Source organism: Amborella trichopoda, chromosome 6, assembly GCF_054954075.1.
Source record: "Amborella trichopoda isolate Santa Cruz 75 chromosome 6, AtrichopodaSantaCruz75HAP2 v2.0, whole genome shotgun sequence".
Lineage (NCBI taxonomy): Eukaryota > Viridiplantae > Streptophyta > Magnoliopsida > Amborellales > Amborellaceae > Amborella > Amborella trichopoda.
The window spans coordinates 45,780,744-45,805,651 of record NC_142341.1 but is presented as its reverse complement, the minus strand read 5'-3'; the positions used below and the strand labels follow the sequence as shown (position 1 = coordinate 45,805,651).

At 34.9% G+C, this 24,908-nt stretch overlaps 1 protein-coding gene and 1 non-coding gene across 2 annotated transcripts; both read left to right on the top strand.

Moving 5' to 3' along the window:
• The first annotated feature begins 206 nt into the window (after nt 1–206).
• Nucleotides 207–288, top strand: TRNAS-GCU (transfer RNA serine (anticodon GCU)). The gene has a single exon. It is a non-coding gene; the product is annotated as a tRNA-Ser (tRNA).
• Nucleotides 289–1,930: 1,642 nt separating this feature from the next.
• Nucleotides 1,931–23,070, top strand: LOC18442069 (SUPPRESSOR OF GAMMA RESPONSE 1). The gene is made up of 6 exons (XM_088868702.1): nt 1,931–2,368; nt 6,627–6,765; nt 12,899–13,085; nt 14,554–15,062; nt 21,487–21,780; nt 22,591–23,070. The coding sequence occupies exons 1-6, from the start codon at nt 2,361–2,363 to the stop codon at nt 22,657–22,659; spliced, it is 1,206 nt and encodes a 401-aa protein (XP_088724828.1). The 5' UTR covers nt 1,931–2,360; the 3' UTR covers nt 22,660–23,070.
• Nucleotides 23,071–24,908: the final 1,838 nt, after the last annotated feature.

The window sequence follows — 24,908 nt, the reverse complement described above, 5'->3', positions numbered from 1 at the left end:
ACCGCACCCCATAGTTTATTACAACCTTACTTTTATAAATAAGCATGCAACCTTATATGAATTATTTCCTCAATGTTAAATTTCCCCCCAAAGAAAAACAGAAGTTTTAACGATGGCACGAGGAGAAAAGTGAAGGTCGTTGTGGGCTGCATGACGCTATGATTTAGAAGTATTTAGGTAAGTTAAGATAAAGCTGGACATCGAGAGACGCTTTGGCCGAGTGGTTAAGGCGTGTGCCTGCTAAGTACATGGGGTTTCCCCGCGAGAGTTCGAATCTCTCAGGCGTCGCTCCCACGCTCTCTCTGTGTTTATTTATATTGTGCCGGGGCTTTAAACGATCAAATTTTAGAGCCCCCCCCACCTCAAAATATTTTTTAGTAACTATATAAAAATGTGTAATATATTCAGTAGCTCTTTTGTTGACTATATAAAAATGTGTAATATATTAAGTAGCTCTTTTGTTGGAGGACTTAATAAGGTCCTCCTCTTTGGTAGCCCTTCCATTCGAGGAGTAAAAGTGCGTTATTCTCCCCGTAGAGTTCGATGTTGGACTACTCGGTCTATGTCTCGAGTACTTGGCCCGAGTTTCTCTTATTGGATGTTTTTGAGATATTTAATAAATGTATTTATTTTTACGTTTTTTTAGCATTTTGTAAAAGAATGAAAAATGTTTTCGCTATAAATACTTATTTTTATATGTCTTATCTTTTTAAATTATTTCAAAAATACCCTTAGTCACAGGTTAATTTTTAAAAATTTACTTTTTTCTCTATTTTTTTTTTTTATCATTTTGATGTTTATTGTTTTGTCTTATGTTAAACGTATATTTATTTTGTTTGAATTATTTATATTAGGGTCCGGTTTCTATAAGGTTGCAACCTTAAACCATCCAATTAAGGTGCACCTCCAAATGTTTTTGTAACATGTAATTTTGGTGTAAAAACTTATTAGGATTATTTCAAAATCTATTTTTATTATTAGGATTATCTCAAAATTATATTTAATTATAAAATTTTAAATTTAAAAATGGTCAAAAATCAAGTAGATCTATAAATATATGAAAATCTTGAAAATTGACGGTCTAGATAATGTGTTGCAAGATGCACTATTTATGAGACTCAAAATCGTTTTTTTTTCATATTCATATATCTCGATGTCGAGATTATCAGTTAGAGGGTTTTCAACATTAAAACAATATCCTTCGATAGATTTTTTATGTCCATATGTATTTCTACATTTTAATATTGCAACTTTTTTATAAATTTTTTTATATATATATATATATATATATATATATATATATATATATATGATCCTGTAGGATCCTCCCTACCCATATTTGTAGAACCTCAATGGATTATCATTAAATTTGACATGAATCTCTAAAACAAATCAAAATTTATACCCATGTGATAACCTTTTTTAAAGATTTGTGTCAAATTTAATAATAATCTTTTGAGATCCTATGCACATGGGTGGAAGACGATCCTATAAGATCATCATATATATATATATATTATTGTTACAATATGGGGCACTACTTGTGCCAATACCTCATACTCGGGCTGACTACTCCGATCGAGAATGGGCTTAGTACTCCCCTAAATAGTCGTTTCAAACACTAAAGTAAACTCACCATAAAAAATCACATTGTAACATTTGGGCCGTTTCTTTCACGTCTCACTTTTTTTTTTTTCTATTTTTTTTTACAATATATTTTTTATTTTTTTCTCTCTCTTTATTTTTTTTGACAATGGAAAATGACCTTGTGAGACTTTTCTGCACCCATATGTAGACCTCAAAAGATTACTGTTAAATTTGACATATATATTTAAAAAAATAAATTTTTTTTAGATATATATATGTCAAATTTAATGATAATCATTTAAAATTATACACTCATAAGTACGAAAAATATCGTGGGATCATTACTCTTCGACAATAAATTTTTTATTTTTATTTTCTCTCTCACATCCCATTGTTTTTCTCTCTAACGGTGCTCAAAACCCAAAACTTATTAAGGACGCTTCTCTCTTAAGAAGTGTGAACTCATTGCACGTCTATCGAGGTGTGAACGCCCAAAGTAATTCCACCATCTATCAACTCTGCCTCGTGCCCGAACCAGAGGCTTGCATACTGCTGCGTCACAAAAATACAATGTGCCCTGATTCCGGACCAAGTCGTTAGGGCATCGAGACAGTAAGATTCCCCGTGCCCGAAGCTAAGCCTCGTATCCGAAGCTACCCAACGGCTCCCACCCCCTTGCACTTAACTTTCCCGCTTGTGCTATAATATTTTATCAGAGAACAGAGGGGTTTCGTTCTCTATGTCGCCTTCATTTTCTCAGCTTGATCTGCTAAATGGCCAGGTAATGAATATTTTATTTTTATTTTTATTTTTTGCTTTTTACTTTTGTGTTTTCTCTCTGTGTATGTCATGAACTGGTTTTTGCTATTATTGTCAAATTGGCTAATTATATTTCAAATAGTGATAGATAGACTTTTTCCTAGACTTGGGGAAGAAGAAAGTCATATGGGTTTGTATTGTTTTCATCATTTTTGGTCTTCTGAATGTGTTTTGGGGAGACTGAAAATGATCTAAGAATGAGATTGTTCGGTAGGAAAACCAGCAACAGAGAAGCATTGGGGTTGTTTCAAAGAACCAATTGGAAAAGAAGAGGAAAAATGAAGAAATCTATTTTGAGTTGGGTTGTTTCACTTCAGTAGTGGCCTTTGATAGCTTGATTACTCTATATCACGCTTGTTTCGATAACCCAATTGGGAGAATACTTTGACTTTGTGGTTCATTTGACTGTTAGTGGTATTAATGTTTATTTGTGTTTCCTTTAAAAATGATGATTGCATATTCCATTTTTCTTTTCTAACTTGGGTCTTGTTTTCTAAGTCCATTTGACAGGAAATTGAATTTTCAGGTGCCATTCTATTATGGATACTAAGAAAATATTACCTTGAATCAAATTTGTGGGTTTTATTGTACCCTGGTTACTATTTTTATGATGAAAATGGAAAAGACAGTCTATTAGTCATCTGTGAGAAAATGTACACACTTATTTGGTTGTACACATTGATTAGGTGCTTCATGAGCATTCTGCATCTTATTACCATTGCTGGCATTTATTGTCTGACAAGAAACCAATTTTTTGAATGGCAAATTCAACTATTTGAATGTTCTAGATATTAATGTTTATATGTGTATCGTACATGATGATTGCATTATCCTTTTCTTTAGTTGTTAGTTGGGGTTTGTTCTTTTAAATCCACTTGATAGATATGAAATGAGGTTCCATTCTATTATGGAAACTATAAAGTATCAACTTGAATCAAATTTTGTTGGTCTTCTTGTACTGTGACTGTGGTTACTATTTATATGATGCATGGGGAAAATAAAATATCTAAATCTGCATGGGGAAAATAAAATATCTAAATCTGTTTTAGTCTTAGGAATATGACCTTGCAATTTAACTTGGGTGTGTGAAAAAATGTACATATTGATTAGGTGCTTCATGGGCTTTCTGCATCTTACTACCATTATGTCATCTATCGTCTAACAAGAAACCAATTTTTCGAGTGACGAGTTTAAAGCAAAATCAAATCGATCAGTAGTTTCTTCATTATACTTCTTTTGAAAAACTAAAAAGGTTGTTTCATACATGAATAATATATATGAACGTGTAAAATGTTGCTTATTAAATCTTTTGCGTAATACATGTACTGATATACTTGCATAACATGTACTGGTTTATTACATTTTTGACAAGGCTTATGTATAACACGACAAATATATAATTATAAGCCAATAATGCATTTCCACATTGGGATTTTGAAACCTTTAGTTTAGCCAACGAATTTTGTGCAATTGTTGAGGAAAGCATACTTTTAAGTTCAAGATCTCCTAGTTCGTGGTACTACATCAAGTTTAATAATCATAATGCATCATGACATCATTTTGCCCATGTGTCTTCCCCCCTCATATCATTGAATTTGTCCTCCTCATACACTCAATTTGATGTTGACTATTCATCATCATAAAACAAGCTTAGAGTCCTCTGGCCATAGGTATTGTATTTGTAGTGCCTGTTCTTCATCTTTCATGGCTGTGCACATAAACGAGTGGAAGCCAAAAATTTAGAGGTTGAACTAAATATTGACTGTATATTTTTGTGCAGTCTCTGGAAGTAAGGCCCTGCCTTATGACCATTTTTTGGTTCTTCATGTTCATCTTGAACATCCATGAGTTTTTCGGCCCCATATGGTTACTAATCAATGCCATAGCATTCCCTGTTGTCACAACCATCATCATCAGTATCATCCACTCTAGGTACTTCAGAGATTCAATTGATTTTTGCTTCATATTTCTTATGATATCCTGATGGATTCATCCAAAGGTTGCCTTTGAGAGTCAAGTTGGGCCTTTCCTTTTCTCTAGCTATACCATCTGAGGTGTCCTCACATTAAACATAATCTAAGTTCATTAGTGAAATTGTTCTCTGGCTGATCCTCTAAGGTTCCCTCACATAAAATGTAATCCATGTTCATTTGTGATATAGTTCTCTGACTGCCTCAAAAATTATTTCAAACTTTGACATCAAATGTATGTTGTTAGTGTACAAAATGAACCTCTCAAAATATAGCGGACAGACCCACTTTTTTTTATTGGCGTCAAACTATGAATTATTGTATTGTTGCTTTGCTCATAACTAGAAATGGATAATATATATGAGTAATAGACTCATTGCTACTCCTATGATTTTCGAGAAACTATAAAACATCTATTAAAAAAGAAAAATACAATCTTCAATTTGTAAATTGATAAATTCAAATGTTTACGAGTTAATGTGCAATGCTGAAAAATTTCAAAGTCGATTACTGCTTCCTCATGCGGAAATCTAAACAGTTTTTTGTTCATTTATCTCAATCGAGTATCAGCCTTACAATGGAACTTGGCCTTTTTATTAGCTTCAAATGGTTTGAAAATTCATTTTGTAATGGAAGTTTTTTTTTTTTTTTTTTGACAAGTTTACATAGGAATGGAACTTGAGAAGTAGTGCTATGAAAACCCAGCTGCTACCGCCTTGACCCAACCCTAATTCCTTTTTTTTAATCGAAGTTTTGGATATGAGAAACAGTCTGCAATGATTTCAACGATATCACTTCCAAAATTTTAATGTTGGCCAATTTGGGTGGTAATGAGGACACATACGGTTCTGTGCTATTGTTGTGGTTGGTGCCTATTTCGCCTGTGATTTTTACTTGTCCAAAGATAATGTTTAATATACAAATGACATGAATGGAATAGGGCATATTATTATTTGGCTTAAATAATCTAATTAGTAAATGATGTATGTACTTATAGGGTCAACGAGTTTTATACCATTTCTATCCATGGCTGAATGCATTCGTAAATATTTCAGATTTCTCTTAGAAATATCATCGTTTTTTATTTTCTCAGCTTCAATTCCTTGATCCAATTTCATTACTTAGAGCATTTTCTACAGATGTCCATTCAATGAGTTCTGCAGTCATACATATGATACTGCCAAATCTTTTTAACTGCTGACATCATTCTCTTTTATCTACATGTATTCTCATGAAATTACAAAGTGCCTTCATTTACTAAAGACCATGCATTTTGACAAACACTCTCCATGAGAGCCTTGAGCCCCATGTCGCATGGAATAAAACACATTAACGGATATTGGCTATATTTCAGAGAAAATGTATCAACAAGAACATGGAAAGCACAATACAATTGGGGATCAACAGAACCTGAATATGAACCCGTTAAAGACAAATTTTACCATCTCTTCAACAAACTTGATAAGATGGACTTTTATTGTCCAGTTTGAGGGGAAGTCTTAGATTCCACGACCTTTGTCTTTCTCATCCATTTCCTATGGGGTCAACAAGTTTCTCAATTTTTATCAATAGCGGAATGCCTTCATAAATATTTCAGATTTTTCTAAGAAATCTTGTAATTTTTTATCTTCTCAGCCTCAATACCGTGATCCAATTCTGTAGTGATACATACAATTCTGCCAAATCTTGTATCTGCTGATCCCATTAACTCTCTTCCAACTACGTGCATTAGTGCCTTCATTAACCAGAGAACATGCATTTTGATGAACGTTCTTGATAAGAGCCTCGAGCTATGTATTACATGAAACACAAAACTTTGACATTTATTATCTACTTTGAGTGGAATTCTTGGACTCGGTGACCTTGGTCATTCTCATTATTTTGTATCCTTCGGACTTGTATTGCTGTGGTGAAGTCCCAGTCCTATGTGAGGCTATTTAGTCTTTCTGTATGTAGTATTTGATCACATAATCAAATTTGGATTTTCTTGGATTCACTACTCCTCTCCATCACATGAACTGTACAACTCAGTCAGTATACAGGAATTGTGGTGGTTAAATATGCATTGTCTAAGCTAATAATGGATGAAATTACTATGCTTTATTTGGACTATTTTAGTTTCTTTGGATAGATTTTCTCTGCAATAGCATAGATGATATATTATATGCTTGTATACATCTTATGGTTCTTTTGTAAAAATTCCTAGTTTTGATTTTACAGATTGAGTAAATGTTTTCATTCTTGTTGCAGGGCATGGCTCATAGATAGCAGGGGGATTGCGAGGAAAGTAAAAAGTGCTGCTCATTTTTCTGGCCCACAAATAAAGGAATGGTTTGGAGAAGCAAATAGAGAGTGTCCTAACTGCAATTACAAAATTGATAACAGTGATGTATAAATCCCACTATTAGTTCCTTCTTGTTTATTTCATGATATTCAAATATTCTTGAGCGGGAACGACTTATGGTCGGGCCTCTATATGGCCACATATATTCATTTCATACTTGTTAGTCATGTCTTATGTTGTTCCCATATTTTGGGAATATTAAGTTTTGTATGGGACTAAATTTGTTTCATATGCTCATCTCTCTGAAACTAGGAGAAATTTCTGAGTCATAGAAGTATTTTATGGATAGGGTGTCTCATATCCACAAATCACAAGTAAAATAATTGAATTTTTATATCTATTTCACACATTTTTTTTTGGAGGTAGGTATTTTGATATCTCTGCTCTTTATTAGTGGCCAGACTTGATTTGGATAATTTCTTAAATTAGGACTACTTTGCAACTAGGATATCGCTGTTATATATGGCTGTTTGACACAGTCTATGATTTGATTTATTTACTTTCAATGTCTGTTGATTTCCTCCATGCTCCAGTAGTATTTGCATCCATAGTTTTTGCAATTTCTTTATTCAATAGAAGACATGTTTGTTATTCTCCCAGTCCCATATTAATGGATATATTTGATGTAAGACCACTTTTTGGATGATTGAGATGGTGCCTCTTATAAACTTGTGAATTATAAATCTTGGTTTATTTCAACGAATGTAGTTTAATTAGTATGCGGTCAAACCTTTAGGACTAAAAGACAAGTAAGATTCTCTGCTTGGGTACTTAATGGTTTGAGTGGATTTTTTGAAAGAAAAAGGTTAGCAATTGTTTGATATACATTTCTATTGTATTCAATCTAGACATCGAAATCAGCTCATAGATCTCAATAGTTGATAGGGCTCAATTTTACGCAAGTTTTCTTGCTTGGACACTTTTATACTGTATCTTGTGGGAAGTGGAGTGTCTATGCGAAAGGATGTGAAATGATTTAGTCCTTATATCAGCATTTTAAAACCTGGATTTCAGTTAGGACCAGCGAGGGTCCTGAGCCAAGTCGGGGGAGTTTGACTTGGTGAGTCTCAACAAGACACTGCCCATTATATGGCCAAAGCGGCCTGAAAATGGATAGACTCAAATGAGTCTTATGAAGTACCATGAGGCTCATCAGGGTTCCAATCAACTAACTAGTTTTTAAAAACGCAGCTCCATCGTATCATACTTCAGTGGTGTTTTGGGAGTTGTTGAGGTGTTGTTACTTTATATAGGATCTTAGATAATTGGTAGCAAATTAACTTGGAAAGAAAACACCATTTGCAAACACATGATTCTGCATTTAGTTGACAAGGTCCAACGCGGTGAACTCACAAAATGAAGGGGAGGAACCTTATCCTAGAGCAAGACTGGAAGCTCTCGTATGGGTTACTAGATGCCAAAAAACACGGGAAGTTCTCGTATGGGTGACTAGATGGAAAAAGATCTAGCGGACACATGCCTCATTGGTTTTTCAATTAAAAGGCATATGAGATAAGATTTCTTTGTTCTACTAGCTGACCAATTTTTCACTGTATGCTTTTTCTGTCTTTTCATATCCTTGAGTTGAGGATAGTTTCTCAGCATTTAAATGACTTGCTACATGGAACTAATAATGGATACGTTATGTGGCCTTGTTTTGAGTGTAGCTATAAAAGACCTACTTATTTTTGAGACATGGGGTGTTACATAGAATCACTAGATAATTGCCGTGTTCATGATCTTGCACATACATATGTCTGACACCATCATGTTCACAATATAAAGTTGGATCTTGTGACCAATAAATGACCTTGCTAAGATGGAAATGATGGGTGGTATCACTAAATCACTTGAGTATTCATGGTTTAACCTGTTTTCTTGTCGTGATGGCATGATGAAATGAGAATATCACTAGTGAGGAACATCTGATATATCCCATTCATAGCTAGAAACAACTTAGGAAATGCCTGGTGACCGTGGTGCTTCCTGTTGGACAAATGAGTAGTTGCATATAATAACTTTTGTTGGGAGAGTCACAAATACAAGCAATTTTCATTAACTGTTTGACAGGAATCAATTAAAGAATCTTTCTTTTAGCTTGACAAGAATATAGTGCCAAAGAGTAAGAAGAGAGAGAGAGAGAGAGAGTGGGCAATTGAAGAGAGGTGGCTGGAGGCAGTGAAATTAGGGTTCCAAAGCCATATTTATATTTATAACTTATGTATGAAATATAATAATACCCTTAAGTAGCATACTAATGTGCTGAAGTATTAAAAATGGACAAAGATGTCTTATTGGTGCACAAACAAGACACATAGTTAGAATAATTAATATTTAAACACTCCCACTCCCCCTCAAGCTGGACATAAATGTCACCTATGGCCAACTTAAAACAAATCATCTGAATCTGATAACAACCAAGAGCCTTGGTGACTGCACATATGGAGTAAGTATTTGCTTAGTCACATTTTTTTTCCTGAATAAAATGATATTCTACTTCAATATGGATGGCTGCTTGATTATCAGAAAGCATCTTCATCGGGTTAGTAACTGTGAATCCCATCTCTTGCTTCAAAGTTTTCGGCTAAAGTAACTCACATGTAGTGAGCCATTGCTTTGTATTCAGCCTTTGCGCTAGACCTAGCGACAACACTATGTTTTTTTTTTTTTTTACTTTTCGTGTTATTAAATTTCCTCCAACAAAATTACAACAATATGGAGATCCTGCCTAATCATCATCAGAATAACTTTCAATGCTGAAATGTCCATTTTGTCTATAAATAAGCTCTCGACCTAGAGCGCCTAAAGATATCTCAAGATTCTTCACACAGCCTCCCAGTGCGGTCTTCTGGGGGAAAGCGTGAACTGACTTACTATACACTCACTACAAAGGCTATACCTGGTCGAGTAATCGTCAGGTAGATAAGTCTACCTACAAGGCTTCTATACTTGCCTGGATCTTCAAATAATTCTCCTTGATCCTTTGATAATTTTAATGTCTGGATCCATAGGTGTATCAATTGGCTTCGCACCTAGTATCCCTGTTTTTGATAACGAATATGTTACATGCTTCCTTTGACACATACTGATATCGTACTTTGACCGTGACTACTTCAATTCCAAGAAAATACCTTACCTGTCCCAAATCCGTTGCTTGGACATACTGTTGCATTTACCATTTCAATTTATTCATTCCTTCCTGGTCACTTCCTGTAAGGACAATATCATCAACATAAATCTCCAAGACAATTATACTTGTGGATCGTATTTGAGTAAATACTGAGTGATCCACATGACTTCGTTGAAACTCATATGTTATAACAATTTCATTGAACTTCTCAAACTCATGCACGTGGGGACTACTTCAGGCTATACAATGGTTTTCTTCAACTTGCATACCTTGTCTCACTTCCCTTGAGCAACAACTTCTGGTGGTTGCTCCATGTATACCTCTTTTTTTAAATCACCATGAAGAAAGGCATTTTTAACATTAAGTTGTCATAACAATCACCATGAAAGGCATTTTTAACATCAAGTTGTCGTCGCGACCACCCCTTGTTTGTTGCTATACATACAAGCACTTGAACAGAAATAAGTTTAGCAACTTGGGCCAATGTCTTAAGACTAATCAATAGCAAAAGTTTTTCTATGCCCTTTCCATACCAACCTTGCCTTTAACCTCTCCACAGTTCCATCTGGTTGATATTTAATTGCAGAAATCTAATGACATCAAATAGGTCACTTTCCAGCTGGCAAATCAGTAAGTTCCCATGTGCCATTTCATTGAAGCTCGACCAGTTTTCCTAATCCATTGCACTCTTCCACCACGTATGAGAAAAAGCCTCCTCATAGGACTTGGGTTCAGAAACAGAAAGCAACCCCATGACTAGCTCCATCAGCCAGAAAGCAACCACACAACTAGCTCAAATTAGTTTACCAACACTTGAGCAATGGAAGTCCTTCATGAGGAGACATGACCCAATGAACCAGCCCCAAGGAAGTTATGTGTATTGATTGTGGCCTCACTTCTCAATATAACCGCAATGTGACTAACTTTTGTATCTCGTCCCAACTTCCTCCTCTCTCCTATCCCACTCTTGTTACCTTTCTTTGAAATTAGACAAGTCACTTCTCAAAAGGTATGTAGGAAACCATGGCATTCAAAAAGATTTCAGGTCATAAAAAATTGGAGATCCACACTCCATTGTATACGAACCAAAAAACTTTGCCGGTGAAACTCTCTCCCAAAGTATAGTATGCTGGGTTCCGAGTTGGTGGAATCGTGGTTCCGCTTGATCATGGAACCTTGATTTTTGGCATAGGAATCTGGATCCCATTTACATGGAATCGACTTCCCTAATTTCCCAAATCAGGATCGCAAGTATCAAGGTATCGCATTATCGAGCTTCCAGAGCAGAAGTGGACCCCCTCCTTAGAAGATCCCGACAACTATAATTGGACCCACTTAATTTCATGGAAGTAATTGGCATTCCAATCATGTCATTGATGCTGGAAATTCCAGACTTACTTTCAATAGCCATGAAGCTAAGATGCATACAAATTAAGGAGAACAAACACTATAGCAGGTTGATTACTTTAGAAAGCCCTAAACCACTTAATTGACTCTCATAAACCACAAGAACAACACGAACATCAGGTGAAGGAGCTACATTATCATTCATGGATTATTGCACGCACGAGGACTATTGCATGGAGTTCAACAGGTTTCCTCCAGCATCAACCACACACTTAGACAGATTCCAGCCACTATTACTCTTGATTTTTCATATATAAGGGAGGATTAACAACACAAATCTTCAGGGAAAAAGCAGGTAGAAGGAGAATCACTATTCACGGAGTATTGCTCATAGATCTTTATACGAAAACTATTGCACGGACCTCCACAAGTTTCCTATCTAAGGGAGGAAACATTATTAGCACCAAATCTTCAGGGCAAAGGCAAATAGCCATATTTGTTCTGCCACAAGTGGGAAGAAAAGAGATGCCCTTATTGAAATTAACACAAAATATAATTAGGGTTTTTTTTTTCCTTTTCAATTGAGAGAAAAAAAGAGGAGAATTATTCAAATCTTTAGGATCCGAATGCTCTGATACCATGTCAAGAATATAGTACCAAAGAGCAAGAAGAGAGAGATGAGAGGAAGAGGGGGGAGAGAGAGAGAGAGAGAGAGAGAGGGTAGCTGGGAAAATGAAGAGGTAGCTGATTTTATTAATATTAATAATGCATGTGCAAAATACAATAATACCCTTAAGTATTATGCTAATATCCTGAAGTATTAAAAAGGGGAAAAGGGACAAAAATGCCCTATTGGCCCACAATCAAGGCACATAGTTAGAAGAATTAATCTTTAGCACCGCTGTTGCCTGACTATTATACAAGGATATTTTGGAAAAGGTGTTGTCCAAGTTAGATACTTAAAAATTATATGTATATCACATAAAATCCAAATTGACTTTTTAGCCATGTCAGAAGCCGTATCTGTGTAATAAATATTACTCTCTGCATTAGTCTCTCTTTGAGAAGGAATCCAAAAAACTAATAATATATTGAAGGAAAGAGGATTTATATGAATCTAAACGTTGAAGTTAAACTGGAAACTTTGGAGGGCTTCAAATGAGCTTGATGACTTTTTGCTAGTGATGGAATGGATAGACAGACATCTGTGATCATTAAAACTGAGCTTAATGCTTTTACTATCCTTCTCTGAGTTCTTTTCTTTTTAAAGTTGTAAAGGAATTATAAGTTTTCTATTCCACAACCAATAAAATTTAAGTTACCAATAGAAAGGAGATAAGAGAATCTGGAACAAGAGAAGAGTATTGAACTAAAGAGATTGGTAGTTCTGAAGCGTATTGAGGATAATGAAACAGACCATTTTCCCTATGCTTTCCTCTCTTACTCATGACAATTCACATTTTTTCCTGGGCATCATTCTCTGTAATATGGGTTTCATGTGAGGGTTTCCCATCTGTTCCCCTTCTGCCATTTTTGTTGTCCTATTTATAAACCATATTGCTTGATAAATCTTATTTTGTCCTAACTAGGAAAATATATGCTTGATTATAGCTTTTGCATGATATGCATAAATATTAGAAGATCATCAAGCTTGGGAAGAGAATGCTAAAAATTTTGGTCATTGTGGAATGTCTTATGCAGGTCTCTCTGGAATGGCCTGGTCTGCCTGCAGGCGTAAAGTTTGATCCATCTGATGTTGAGCTCTTAGGGCATTTAGCAGGAAAAGTAGGGTTTGGGGGTTCAACAGCTCATGCATTTATTGATGAATTCATCCCAACCCTTGAGAACGATGAGGGAATTTGCTATACACATCCCAAAGATCTTCCAGGTATTGAAAAAGAAAAAACATATTCATGTTTCCCCTCACCACCTCACACATTCAATTACATTGTTGTGAATAACAATTGTGGGTTTTGTTTAGTCGACTTGCCCTAGTAGACTTAACTCGTCTTGGTCACTAGCAAGCCTTTTTCAAACTCAAGTGAGTTGAGTGTGTGTGTGTGCGTGTGTGTGTGTGTGAGAGAGAGAGAGAGTTCATAGCAAAGCAGTTATAAAGAAAGACTCACCTCCAAGCATTTTCTCATTTTGTTGTTCTTTAGACATGTATGCATGCATATTATTAGATTTCTTTTGTGTTCCTATAAAGTATGGACCTTAGTAACCTTGTTGCCTATGACATCATATTACCAGTATACTTTCAGACTAAATTCTTCTAGATTTTCTTTATGGGGGGGGGAATGTTGGGCAGTCAAGAAACAACATACCCATAGAAGGAGTGTAGCTGAGATGAGCATATTGAGATGGATAATGAGTGGCAAGATACGAAATGATAGAATTCGAAAAGAATACATTCGGGAGAATTTAGGTGTGGTACCAATAGGCGATAAGATGAGAGAAAGTAGACTTAGGATGGGTTGGCCATGTGTGGTGCAGTTCTAGTACAATACCTGTTAGGAGATGCGAGTTAGTTCAAGTGGGAGGCGAAAAAGAGGCAAGGGGTAGGCCCAAAAGGATTGGTTGGAAGTAGTGAGAAAAGATATGGGAACTTATGGCATCACTGAGGGTATGACTCTTAATAGAGAACAATAGAGGAGATTCATGTTGCTGACCCCAATTAGTTGGGAAAAGGCTCTAACGTTGATGATGTTGATCTCCAATAATCCCAATAAATTATTAAGAAATTTGAGCCTCCCCATTATTGTCATGGTAAAAAAACCAGCCTATAATGTTGGGGTTGCAACTTTTCATGCAAAATTATAGATTTGTATGAGTGAGAGGGGAAGAGAGTGTGAGAGAAGGCCCCCCGAGGGAGGGGCGGAAGGGAAAGGTGACGGTTTGAGAGGGAGAAAAAGGGAGATTAATTTGGAATGATGAGCTTAAATTTTAAAACTACAAAATGCGTTGTATTAGTATGATGTAATTATTTTCCCAATTACTTAGTGCTTAATTTTTTGATTTAAGAAAAAAGTGGAAGAACTTGCCAAGTTGTTACTCGAGTGTTTTTTTGCTTTCTTTTTCTCGTTTTTTTTTGGCTGGAAGCTGAGGGTTTGATCTTTCTGGCTGCATGCTGCATGTTGAGAGAGAGAGAGAGAGAGAGAGAGAGAGAGAGAGAGAGTAATTCGGATAATCATTTAAAAGTGCAAAATACATTATAGTTTTATTAAATACCTATCATTTAGTATTTGTTTCTTTTTCTAATTTAAGTGAAAGAACTCACCAATTTGTTAGTTCCTTGTCTTAACTTAGAGTTCATCTCTAGAGCTCTGCTCTAACCATGGAATTCCTTCCTTTTGCAGGCATAAAAATGGATGGAACCAGCATCCATTTCTTTCATAGAACAACCAATGCCTATGCCACTGGTAGTCGCAAGCGCCGAAAGATACACAGGGAATGCAATTGGGATGGAGGTCATGTGAGGTGGCATAAAACGGGTACAACCAAAGTTGTCATTGAGAATGGGGTTCCAAAAGGCCGGAAAAAAATAATGGTACTCTATAGAAACTCAACAAAGGGGTCAAAACCTGATAAAACCAACTGGGTTATGCATCAGTACCATCTTGGTCGTAATGAAGAAGAAAAAGATGGTGAATTTGTGGTATCAAAAGTCTTCTACCAACAACAAAAGCAGTTAGAGAAGTGTGATTATGAACCTGCAAGTCAGGAGCCCGATGCGTCAACAGTCAAAACAAGCCCCAGGACTCCTAAGACAACCACTCCTCACCCACCTCGACCGAGAAAGCCTTCCACATGTGAAGAAGTCTCAGAAACAAACCTGCAGGTCGAAGAGGTTGAAGAACCTTTACAGGTATTCATTTAGGGTCTCTCTTGTGGAGCACATTTTACTTTTCTCCCTTTAAGTTGCAAACTTCTATGTTTATAGGCAAACATTAGAGTCAGAAGCCATTCATGTAGTCTGATTCATATGGGGGCATACTTGCCTTGCTTGTCACAGCCAAGATATGGCTGCTAGCTTGGGTCACTTCTAACAGCTTCTATTTTTGAGGGCGCAACAATTCTCACAGTGATTTCAGTAGAAGCATATAATCCTAACGTCTATGAATAGGCAAACTTCTATGTTTATAGGCAAACATTAGAGTCAGAAGCCATTCATGTAGTCCGATTCATATGGGGGCATACTTGCCTTGCTTGTCACAGCCAAGATATGGCTGCTAGCTTGGGTCACTTCTAACAACTTCTATTTTAGAGGGCGCAACAATTCTCACAGTGATTTCAGTAGAAGCATATAATCCTAACGTCCTACCAGCTATATTGCTTTATTTTCTTGATACTCATAGCTTAAATACTTCTACTCAGAAGTTGGAAGACGTTCCACATGTGAAGAAGTCTCAGAAACAAACCTGCAGGTCGAAGAGGTTGAAGAACCTTTACAGGTTTCCATTTAGGGTCTCTCTTGTGGAGCACATTTTACTTTTCTCTCTTTAAGTTGCAATATAATATGAAGTATAGGCAAGACCTAATCCGAAAATTGTTAAGAATAGGCAAACTTCTATGTTTATAGGCAAACATTAGAGTCAGAAGCCATTCATGTAGTCCGATTCATATGGGGGCATACTTGCCTTGCTTGTCACAGCCAAGATATGGCTGCTAGCTTGGGTCACTTCTAACAGCTTCTATTTTAGGGGGCACAACAATTCTCACAGTGATTTCAGTAGAAACATATAATCCTAAGGTCCTACCAGCTATATTGCTATATTTTCTTGAAACTCATAGCTTAAATACTTCTACTCAGAAGTTGGAAGACCTTGCCATGATTCTAAATGCACACAGTAGTTTCTTTATTTATATACATTATAAAAGAATGAAGATTTCTTAGTTTGACATGGTTGAAATATATATATATATATATATATATATATATGGAAAATGATCCTATGTGCCAGTGGGCTCACAAGTAAAAATGAGCCCAATGGCCTAGATTGAATCTGGGCCGATCTGACGATCACGGATGCCCGATAGTGTTTGAATTATCTTTTTTTTCTACAAACCAAATAACTTGAATTTTAAGTGTGTGTTCATAAAAAATAGGTGAATCTTTGAAAAATATCAAAAAATAATTTTACATGAAAAAAATTGACCAAAATGGCCCCATAAAGCTTCGGGGGTATTTTGGTTAATTTCGTTTTTGCGGATTATTTTTTTTATATTTTTATTAGGTGCGGTTTGATGAGAAGAACACACTCCTAAAATTTTAAGTAATGTGGATTTGTAGAAAAAAAATTAAAATTCAAACAATATTGGACATCCGTGATCGTCAGATCAGCCCAGATTCAATTTGGGCGGTTGGGCTCATTTTACTTGTAAGCCCACTGGCTCACAGGATCATTTTATATATATATATATATATATATAGATATAGGCTTTTGTTAGGCTACACCACTTGTGGTGTAGACCCTTAAAGTGCTCAATATTTTTAGACATTTAGATACACTTTTCCTATAGTATAGTAACTTTTTGTTTAGGGGTATTTTAAGTAATTAGTCAAGGGTAGACTAGAAATTCCTAATAGAAACAAAAGCATTTATTAATAGTGGACAATGACATCACTGATATGGTGTGTGACATCACCCATAAGACGCATTAATTGCTTTTAACTACTAATAGAATGCCACTATTTTCTTATAAAAATATCCATTCTACCCTTCTAAATGACCAAAAATGCCCCTACTTGAAAATTTTGTATTACAATTTAAGGGTATTTTAGTGTCAAAAAATGTTGAGTACTTTAAGGGTCTACATCACCAAGTGGTGTAGCCTAACAAAACCCATATATATATATATATATATATATATATGTATTTATATATATATGTTAGGGTACACGTACATGTGATCATTTACTAAATATACACAACATATTTGGGCACTAATTACACTTGCTTTGTAGTACAAAATGTTTTAGAGCAAGGATAGTTTTGTCATTAGGAAGGTTATGATAGATATTTCTATAAAAATTTAGTGCCATTTAATACTCCATATTGGTGATGTCACATCCAATGTGGATGATATCATTCTCCACTATAATTAATAAATGCTCTTTTTTGTATCATGAATTTGTACCTTGCCTTTGAATATTTACTTAAAATACCCCTAGACAAAAGGTTACTGCACCATAGGGTAAGGGTATTAAATGTAAAAAAATGTTGAGTACATTTAGTAAATGCTCACATGTGTACCCTAAATAATCTATATATCTATGTATATATATAGGAAAAGGATGAGGTACACACTCTCGCGTACCCTTTTGCCATATGCCAATGTCATTAATGAAAGGTGGTTTGAGAACGAACGGTCACAATAGAGTTTTAGGGGAACATTTAATACCTGTTCAAATAAGAGCTTTCCTAAACCTGCCCCCTGGCACTTACACCTGCCACCTCAAAAACCGCAATTCAAGAAATGTGTTTTCTCTCTCTCTCTCTCTCTCTGATTCCTCCCCAATGGTTTAAAAAACGGATCTGTGTCCTTGATCGTGCACCTCAAAAACCCATTCGGATCGGTGAATCGACTTTTCGGATCAGAAATCGGTTGGATTTAGCCTTAAAAAAGTCCAAAAAAATAATTAAAAATCATTATAAATATTGCTTTTTAGGAATCCAATAAGAAATGGGGGTACTACATTAAGAACTTTCATTTTTTGCATCAATATGCGAATATTGAGATGTTCTTTCCCTATATGAATAAATTTAAAATTTGTCTTATAATATCATCTAATTTTAAAAACAAATTATTTACATCTATAATAAAAATAATACATTATATAATTTATAATGTAAATAAATAAACAAATAAAATACAAGATTTGGTTATCAATGTATAGTTATTAATTATAGTATTGTAATAAACATGATTAAAAAAACAAAGGTGTGACCCTTATAAATAAATAAATCTACTAAAGTATAGAATTTAGAAATGTAAATTTGTAATTGCATTATAATAAAATTAGAAAAATAAATAAATATCATACTTGCCATGTGAGATAATTGACAAAGCAACTTTAAAATAGATTTTAAAGTGGTTTGGGGTAGTGTTATTTTTTTCTCTTAAAATATCCCATAAACTAGTATTTTTTTTTAATGGTCAATAAACTAGTATTAATATTATTTTTTGTTGTTCTAATATCCTATGAGCTAGTACTGTTTTTTTCTTTTTAATCTTTATTAACCAATTGCCTAATGCCTAATATCTAATAAGGGGGTTATTTTGTATAGGAAAAGGGCTTAATTTTAATTTTAATTTTAATAGTGGACTTTATTAACTCTAGGAGACAATAGATAGAGAAATTTGGCCCACATCGAAAAGATGTGGGAGTAGTTTACCATATAAATGTAGCATTATAGGATGAGGGACATGGTACAAGGCCACCTGCATGATTTTCTGGTATAAAAGGCAAGGGAGTGATGACTTTGATTTGTTGGTATAAAAGATAAGTGATATGTTGGCATAAACGACAGGGGAGTGATGACTTGATGACGTCAGGATCATTAAGCATAAAAGATAAGGCTGCCCGCATCGGATTTTTTCAATAGAAAAAGCCAAAAAAAGATGGAACCGCCTGGATCCCGTTTTATTAGTGAATCCAGAATGGTATCACCGGTACGGATCGCCCGATTTCGGATCGAATCGTCGATTTTTTAAACATTGCTCCTCCCTTCCCATCAAACTCTCCCTCTTTTTCTTTCCACTCTTTCTCTCTCTCCAAAAATAAGCTCTCTCCCTCTGCAACTATCAGGCTCAAACCAATCTCTCTCAAACTCTCTCTTTCGCTGTCCTTGCTCTTTCTCTCTCTGTTAAAAACCATGTCTTTCTCTCTCAAACTCTCTCTCTATTCCTCTCTCCTTACTCTCTCTCTCTCTGCAAAAACCCATATCTCCATCTCTTGCAGAAATCTCATGTGTTCATCCACCTTGACTTTCCAGAAAGCTGACCTCAATGACCATTGGTTCTTGCCATCAACTTCCTCATAGTTTTGTCTCCCACCATCTCTTTGTTGGCTGCCATTGATCCAGTGTATAAAACATTGCCGATGCGATCCGGAATCGGACGATCCAGATCGGGTATCGGTGATACCGTTTCGGATCCACCAATAAGACGGGATCCGGGCAGTTCTATCTTTTTTGGCTTTCTCTATTGAAAAAAATCGATGCGTGCGGCCCTGTCTTTTATGCTTAATGATTCTGACGTCATCAAGTCATCACTCCCTTGTCTTTTTTGCCAGCAAATCACTTGTCTTTTATACTAGCAAATCAAAGTCATCACTCCCTTATCTTTTATGCCAGCAAATTACGCAGGTGGCCTTGTACTATGGTAAACTGCCATAGTGCTACTTTTATATGGTAAACTGCTCCCACATATTTTCGATGTGGGGCAAATTTCTGTCTATCGTCTCCTGGCATTAATAAAGTCCACTATTAAAATTAAGCCCTTTTGCTATAAAAAATAGCCCCCTTATTAGATATTAGGCATTAGGCTATTGGTTAATAGAGGTTAAAAAGAAAAAAATAATACTAGTTCATAGGATATTAGAACAACAAAAAATAACATTAATACTAGTTTATTGACCATTAAAAAAAATTACTAGTTTATAGGATATTTTAAGAGAAAAAATAACACTAGCCCAAACCACTTTAAAATCTATTTTAAAGTTGCTTTGTCAATTATCCCAAATTGCAAGTATTATATTTATTTAATTTTCTAATTTTATTATAATGTAATTACAAAGTTACATTTCTAAATTCTATACTTTTATAGATTTATTTATTTGTAAGGGTCACACCTTTGTTTTTTGAATCATGTTTATTACAATATTATAATTAATAATTATACATTGATTACCAAATCTTGTATTTTATTTGTTTATTTATTTACATTATAAATTATATAATGTATTATTTTTATTATAACTGTAAATTTTTTTTAAAAAAAATTAGATGATTATAAGACAAATTTTAAATTTATTGAAACGGGGAAGTAGATCTCAATATTCGCATATTGATGCAAAAAAATGAAAGTTTTTAATGTAGTACCCTATTTCTTATTGGATTTCTAAAAAGCAACATCGATAATAATTTTTTTGGATTTTTTTTAAGGCCGAATCGGCGACCGATTCCCGATCCGAAATGTCGATTCACCGATCCGGATGGGTTTTTGGGTGCCCGATCTGGGGTATCAATCCATTTTTTAAACCACTACATTGATCTGTAATTGCAGCGTCCTCTAATGGCGACATCAGCATGGTTCCCAATGCCACCAGCGACTCTGCAGATAACCTCAAGTTTCAAATTGACACTGTTAAGGAAAAAAGCATAATTGCTCTCCACAAATACCAATGGAGATTGCTGGGATAGTTATGATTTTAGCAAATGCATTAGGTTACAATTGTTATGAACCACTATGATTTGGAATTTCCACACAATAGCACAATTTTGCACGGCATATTGGGCCTATTATGGAATCTGGACAAGATTTAGAAAAGCGTGATACCTTCATTCATGTCCCAAAATTCATAGTTTCAAATTTATTTTACATTTACATGGCCTTGTTAACCTCTTTATTCCATGGAATAGCCATTGGGGAAGATGAACCCAGCTCTATATAAAAGTCTTTACGGAGAAAATGAACGTAGTTGGCTGTATGGCAAAGGGGTACGCGAGAGTGCGTACCTCATCCTTTTTCATATATATATATATATAGGAAAAAGTTTATATAAGGTTGCAACTTTAAAATGTAGAATCAAAGATGCACCCAAAAAATCCATCATAAAAGGTTGTTTGGATGTTGGAAAACTTCTAATTGATCATCTCGACATCGAGATGTATGAATATGAAAAGAAAAAAAGATTTCGAGTCCGCGACAAAGTGTATCTTGCAACACATTATCTAGACCATCCATTTTCAAGATTTTCATGTTTTTTTAGATCTACTTGATTTGAACCATGTTTAGAGTTTAAAAGTTTATAATTAGAGATGAAAATAGATTCTCAAGCCATCTTAAGAATTTTGATATCAAAATTACATTTATGATAAGATTTAGAGGTGCACCTTAATTGGATGGTTTAAGGTTGCAACCTTATGCAAACCACACCCATATATATATATATATATATATATATATATATACATGCGCACAAACACACATATACATATCTAGTAGTCTTGATATTTGAAAATTTTAAATTATGGATTTTAACAGAATATTTCATGGGGCCACAGTTGGCAGATTCAGGAGTTCCTCATTTAGATGATCCCAATTGCGAAGGAACAAGTGCTGCTTGGTTGGCTGGTGAATCACAGGCTCCAGAAGACATTGATGAATCCTTGTTCTGTGATGAAATACTTGAGCCTTGTCATTCCCTTGAACCAGGAGTTGAAGGGTCGCACCTTCCTTATCTCTCGGAATTTGGTCGATTTAGCAGTGAAGCTTTAGAGAGAGAATTTGCTCCATGCAATGGATTATCAGAGCTTGAAAACATAGAGCTTGATACACCACCCGATATACAGCTTGGTGTAAGAATTTCAGTCTTTTTCTGTCTTTCGCACCTTTTTTATCACCACCAATATGAATCTCCCCCGTGAATTTAGTATTTATTTATTTATGGGAAGTATATAATAATACTATATACCTTTGGTACAAAAGGTCACAATCATCCTTAACCATCAAATGTAAAACCAGGGGACTGGGGGTGTGCACTTGACCATGCTTGAAGTTCAAGAATTTTTTTCTCTAACCATGTGTGGAGAAATAAAACATCCATATCCTGGTATATAATAATACTATATACCTTTGGTACAAAAGGTCACAATCATCCTTAACCATCAAATGTGAAATCAGTGGACTGGGGGTGTGCACTTGACCATGCTTGAAGTTCACGAATTTTTTTCTCTGACCATGTGTGGAGAAATAACACATCCATATCCTGCCGATTTTACTTTTGATGGCTAATAATGATTGTGACTTGTAGCAAAGATACTCGGACTATTAGCTGATTTTACATTTGATGGCATACAATTACGTTGTTTGTTTTTATTTTTATTTTCTTAGTGATGAGTTGTTTTTCATCTGGACGTGCCAAAGTTTTTGCAACCCTGTTAGGGACTACATTTAACTATTATTGTAGAATTGGGTGAAACTTATTATTCACTTGTAAAAAGTATTCCATCTTATTTAGGCTTGTTATGCTGCCAATTACATGTAACTTTTTTTTACCTTATTTTTTCTTTCTTTTTTCTTGCAATGTGATTTATATACACATTGATTTTTCTATGTAAAGATCAGTAAGGTACATTTTATTTTACCATATTGGTTATTCTTTGCAGGATTTACAGTTTGGTTCCCAAGAAAGCGTGATGGGTTGGTTGGACCGGCTCTTCAATGATAAGCCATAAGGCTTGGCTCTAAACCAGTCAAAACCAATTTCGAGTTCTAAATTTTTACATTGGTCATACATAAGGTCATCTTGGTATACTTTCTGTACATAGGCTGTGGCTTGACAGGGCAACTGTAATTAAAATAGGTTTTAATGTCTACGCTCAAAGGCTTCAACCCAGGTCTGCTGAAAATCCAAGCTTGCACACTATATGTGCTTGGAAGTTGCAGACCTTGCAAGCTCTGATTAAAGAGCTTGCAGATATAAACATAAAATTTCAAACGGGTTAATTCATATATGGGGGTGATGACACCCAATTTTGTGAAAGTATCCATATGCTTGGATGTTGCAGAGCTTGATATTGAAAGCTGGTTGGTGCATGTACGGGATTAATTACAACCAATTTTGTGAAAGTATGTTTGGTGCTCTACTTATTGGTTTTAAGTTTTGGATCTAATTATGCCGCACTCATCAGCAATTGTTTCTTTTGGAGTACTCATTAGTGCATTTCTCAAATATATAGTGGGTCTGTGAGTAAATTTGGTCTCTTGCCAAAATACATCCGGTATATTTGCATTTTTCTTTTATGATGATTATAATAGATCTGTCACTCTGAAATTGGACAAATGTCTTATCGATGAGGATTAAAGATTATTATGACTTTTTAAAAATTAATTTTATAGGCTTTTATAGGATTAGAGCTGAACATTGAATGGTTTTTAAGAAGAAACCAGTTATACTCTTCATCAAATGAATTGCTTCTTTCAATAGCATTACAGAAAACCCCACATCTGTGGTCTTATTACAGGGCTCTTTTCTATCTTGAGTTTACATAGCTATCTTCACTTGTTGAAAGAAATAAGAACTCAGAATGGCGTGCATACGCATACGCACCATACTAGCATGCGTCGGCATTACATGTAAGAAAGATGGAAGACATGGTAAACAGTAACATTTTCATTAAAATATATTGGCAATCCTAAAAAAGCAGGTAAACAAGATACAGATATTAATCCTAGATGTGAAGGTAGAACTTTTGGATTACAAAAGTTGTCAAGCCACAAGCATATGAAGAGACATTGTGGAGATAATGGTATGTACTAGTAATATTCCTGTGGCGGGGAAGAAGGGATGTAAACTCCCATTAGTGCACTAAAACAGAATGTTACAATATTTCATAGGGCTTCTATACTTTTTATAAGAGATCAAAATTGGGAAAAGGTTTTGGTGAGATGGACTCATCTAATCGTGTGAGTCCTCTCATCTAATCGTACGAGTCCTCTCTTTAAAAAAAATCCACCTTAGAGATAAATCTTGGATCTAAAAGCATCTATGAATTGAGAATCTCAAAATCCGATTACAGAAAAGGAAAATAAATGTGGAATATAAAATAGTACTTTTTTGTGATGTTTTATTAACACCATTCATTTTGAGTTTAAGTGGGGCTACCATTTTTCTACATCTTTAAAATTTTCATTATTTTTATATATAATTCATCTATATTAAATAAAATAAAAATTCTGAAGTCTTCTTTCGAATCGGACGAAGCACCGAACAGTTCCATTTTTCTCGGAAAAACCGAAGAAGACACCGAAGTGAATATGGCAAGATTGATTTTTGGAGTATTTTTATCCGTTATTTATTATAGAGAATTGAGGGGGTAGAGTTGAAATTTAATTATGAAAAGATAAAGGCTATGATTTTATCGTGATTAGGGTTTCTTATTATGCGAGTTATGGGTTTTAAGGTTTCTTCAATAAACATGCGAGTGTTAGACGTGGAGAAAGAGACGGAAGAAGAAATGGTTTTTTGGGTATTAGACATGGAGAAGGGAGAGAAGAACTGGTTTTCTGGGTCATGTGAAAGAAAAACAAAATTGGGGATGATTCACTTGCATAGCTAGTGAGAGTGTATATTCCCTTATTCTGTTTTTTTTTTTTGAAAAATTCCATTTGGCAATTCTGATGGTTATCCATCCATTACAATGCCGCTGAAGCCCGCTCTTGAGCACGAGGATATAATGCCATAGATCATGGACACTATAAATCAGCAAATCAAAGATAGCATAAATCATGTCATGGAAAATTTTCAAGTCAGGTTGGATGAAGAATGTACTGACGTCCATGACGTTGTAAATTTGTGAAAATTTTAAATGTATCTTTATGTAACAAATAAAAAATTACTTAAAAATAGTTATTTTTTAAAAGGAAAAGTTTACATAGAGCCACCGCTCTAAACCATCAAGTTAGAGCCCAGGAGGTTGTTTTG

Coding starts and splice junctions, on each gene's coding strand:
- LOC18442069 (XM_088868702.1), top strand. Junction 6,766..12,898: donor ACAAAATTGATAACAGTGAT/GTATAAATCCCA, acceptor TGTCTTATGCAG/GTCTCTCTGGAATGGCCTGG. Junction 13,086..14,553: donor ACATCCCAAAGATCTTCCAG/GTATTGAAAAAG, acceptor TTCCTTTTGCAG/GCATAAAAATGGATGGAACC.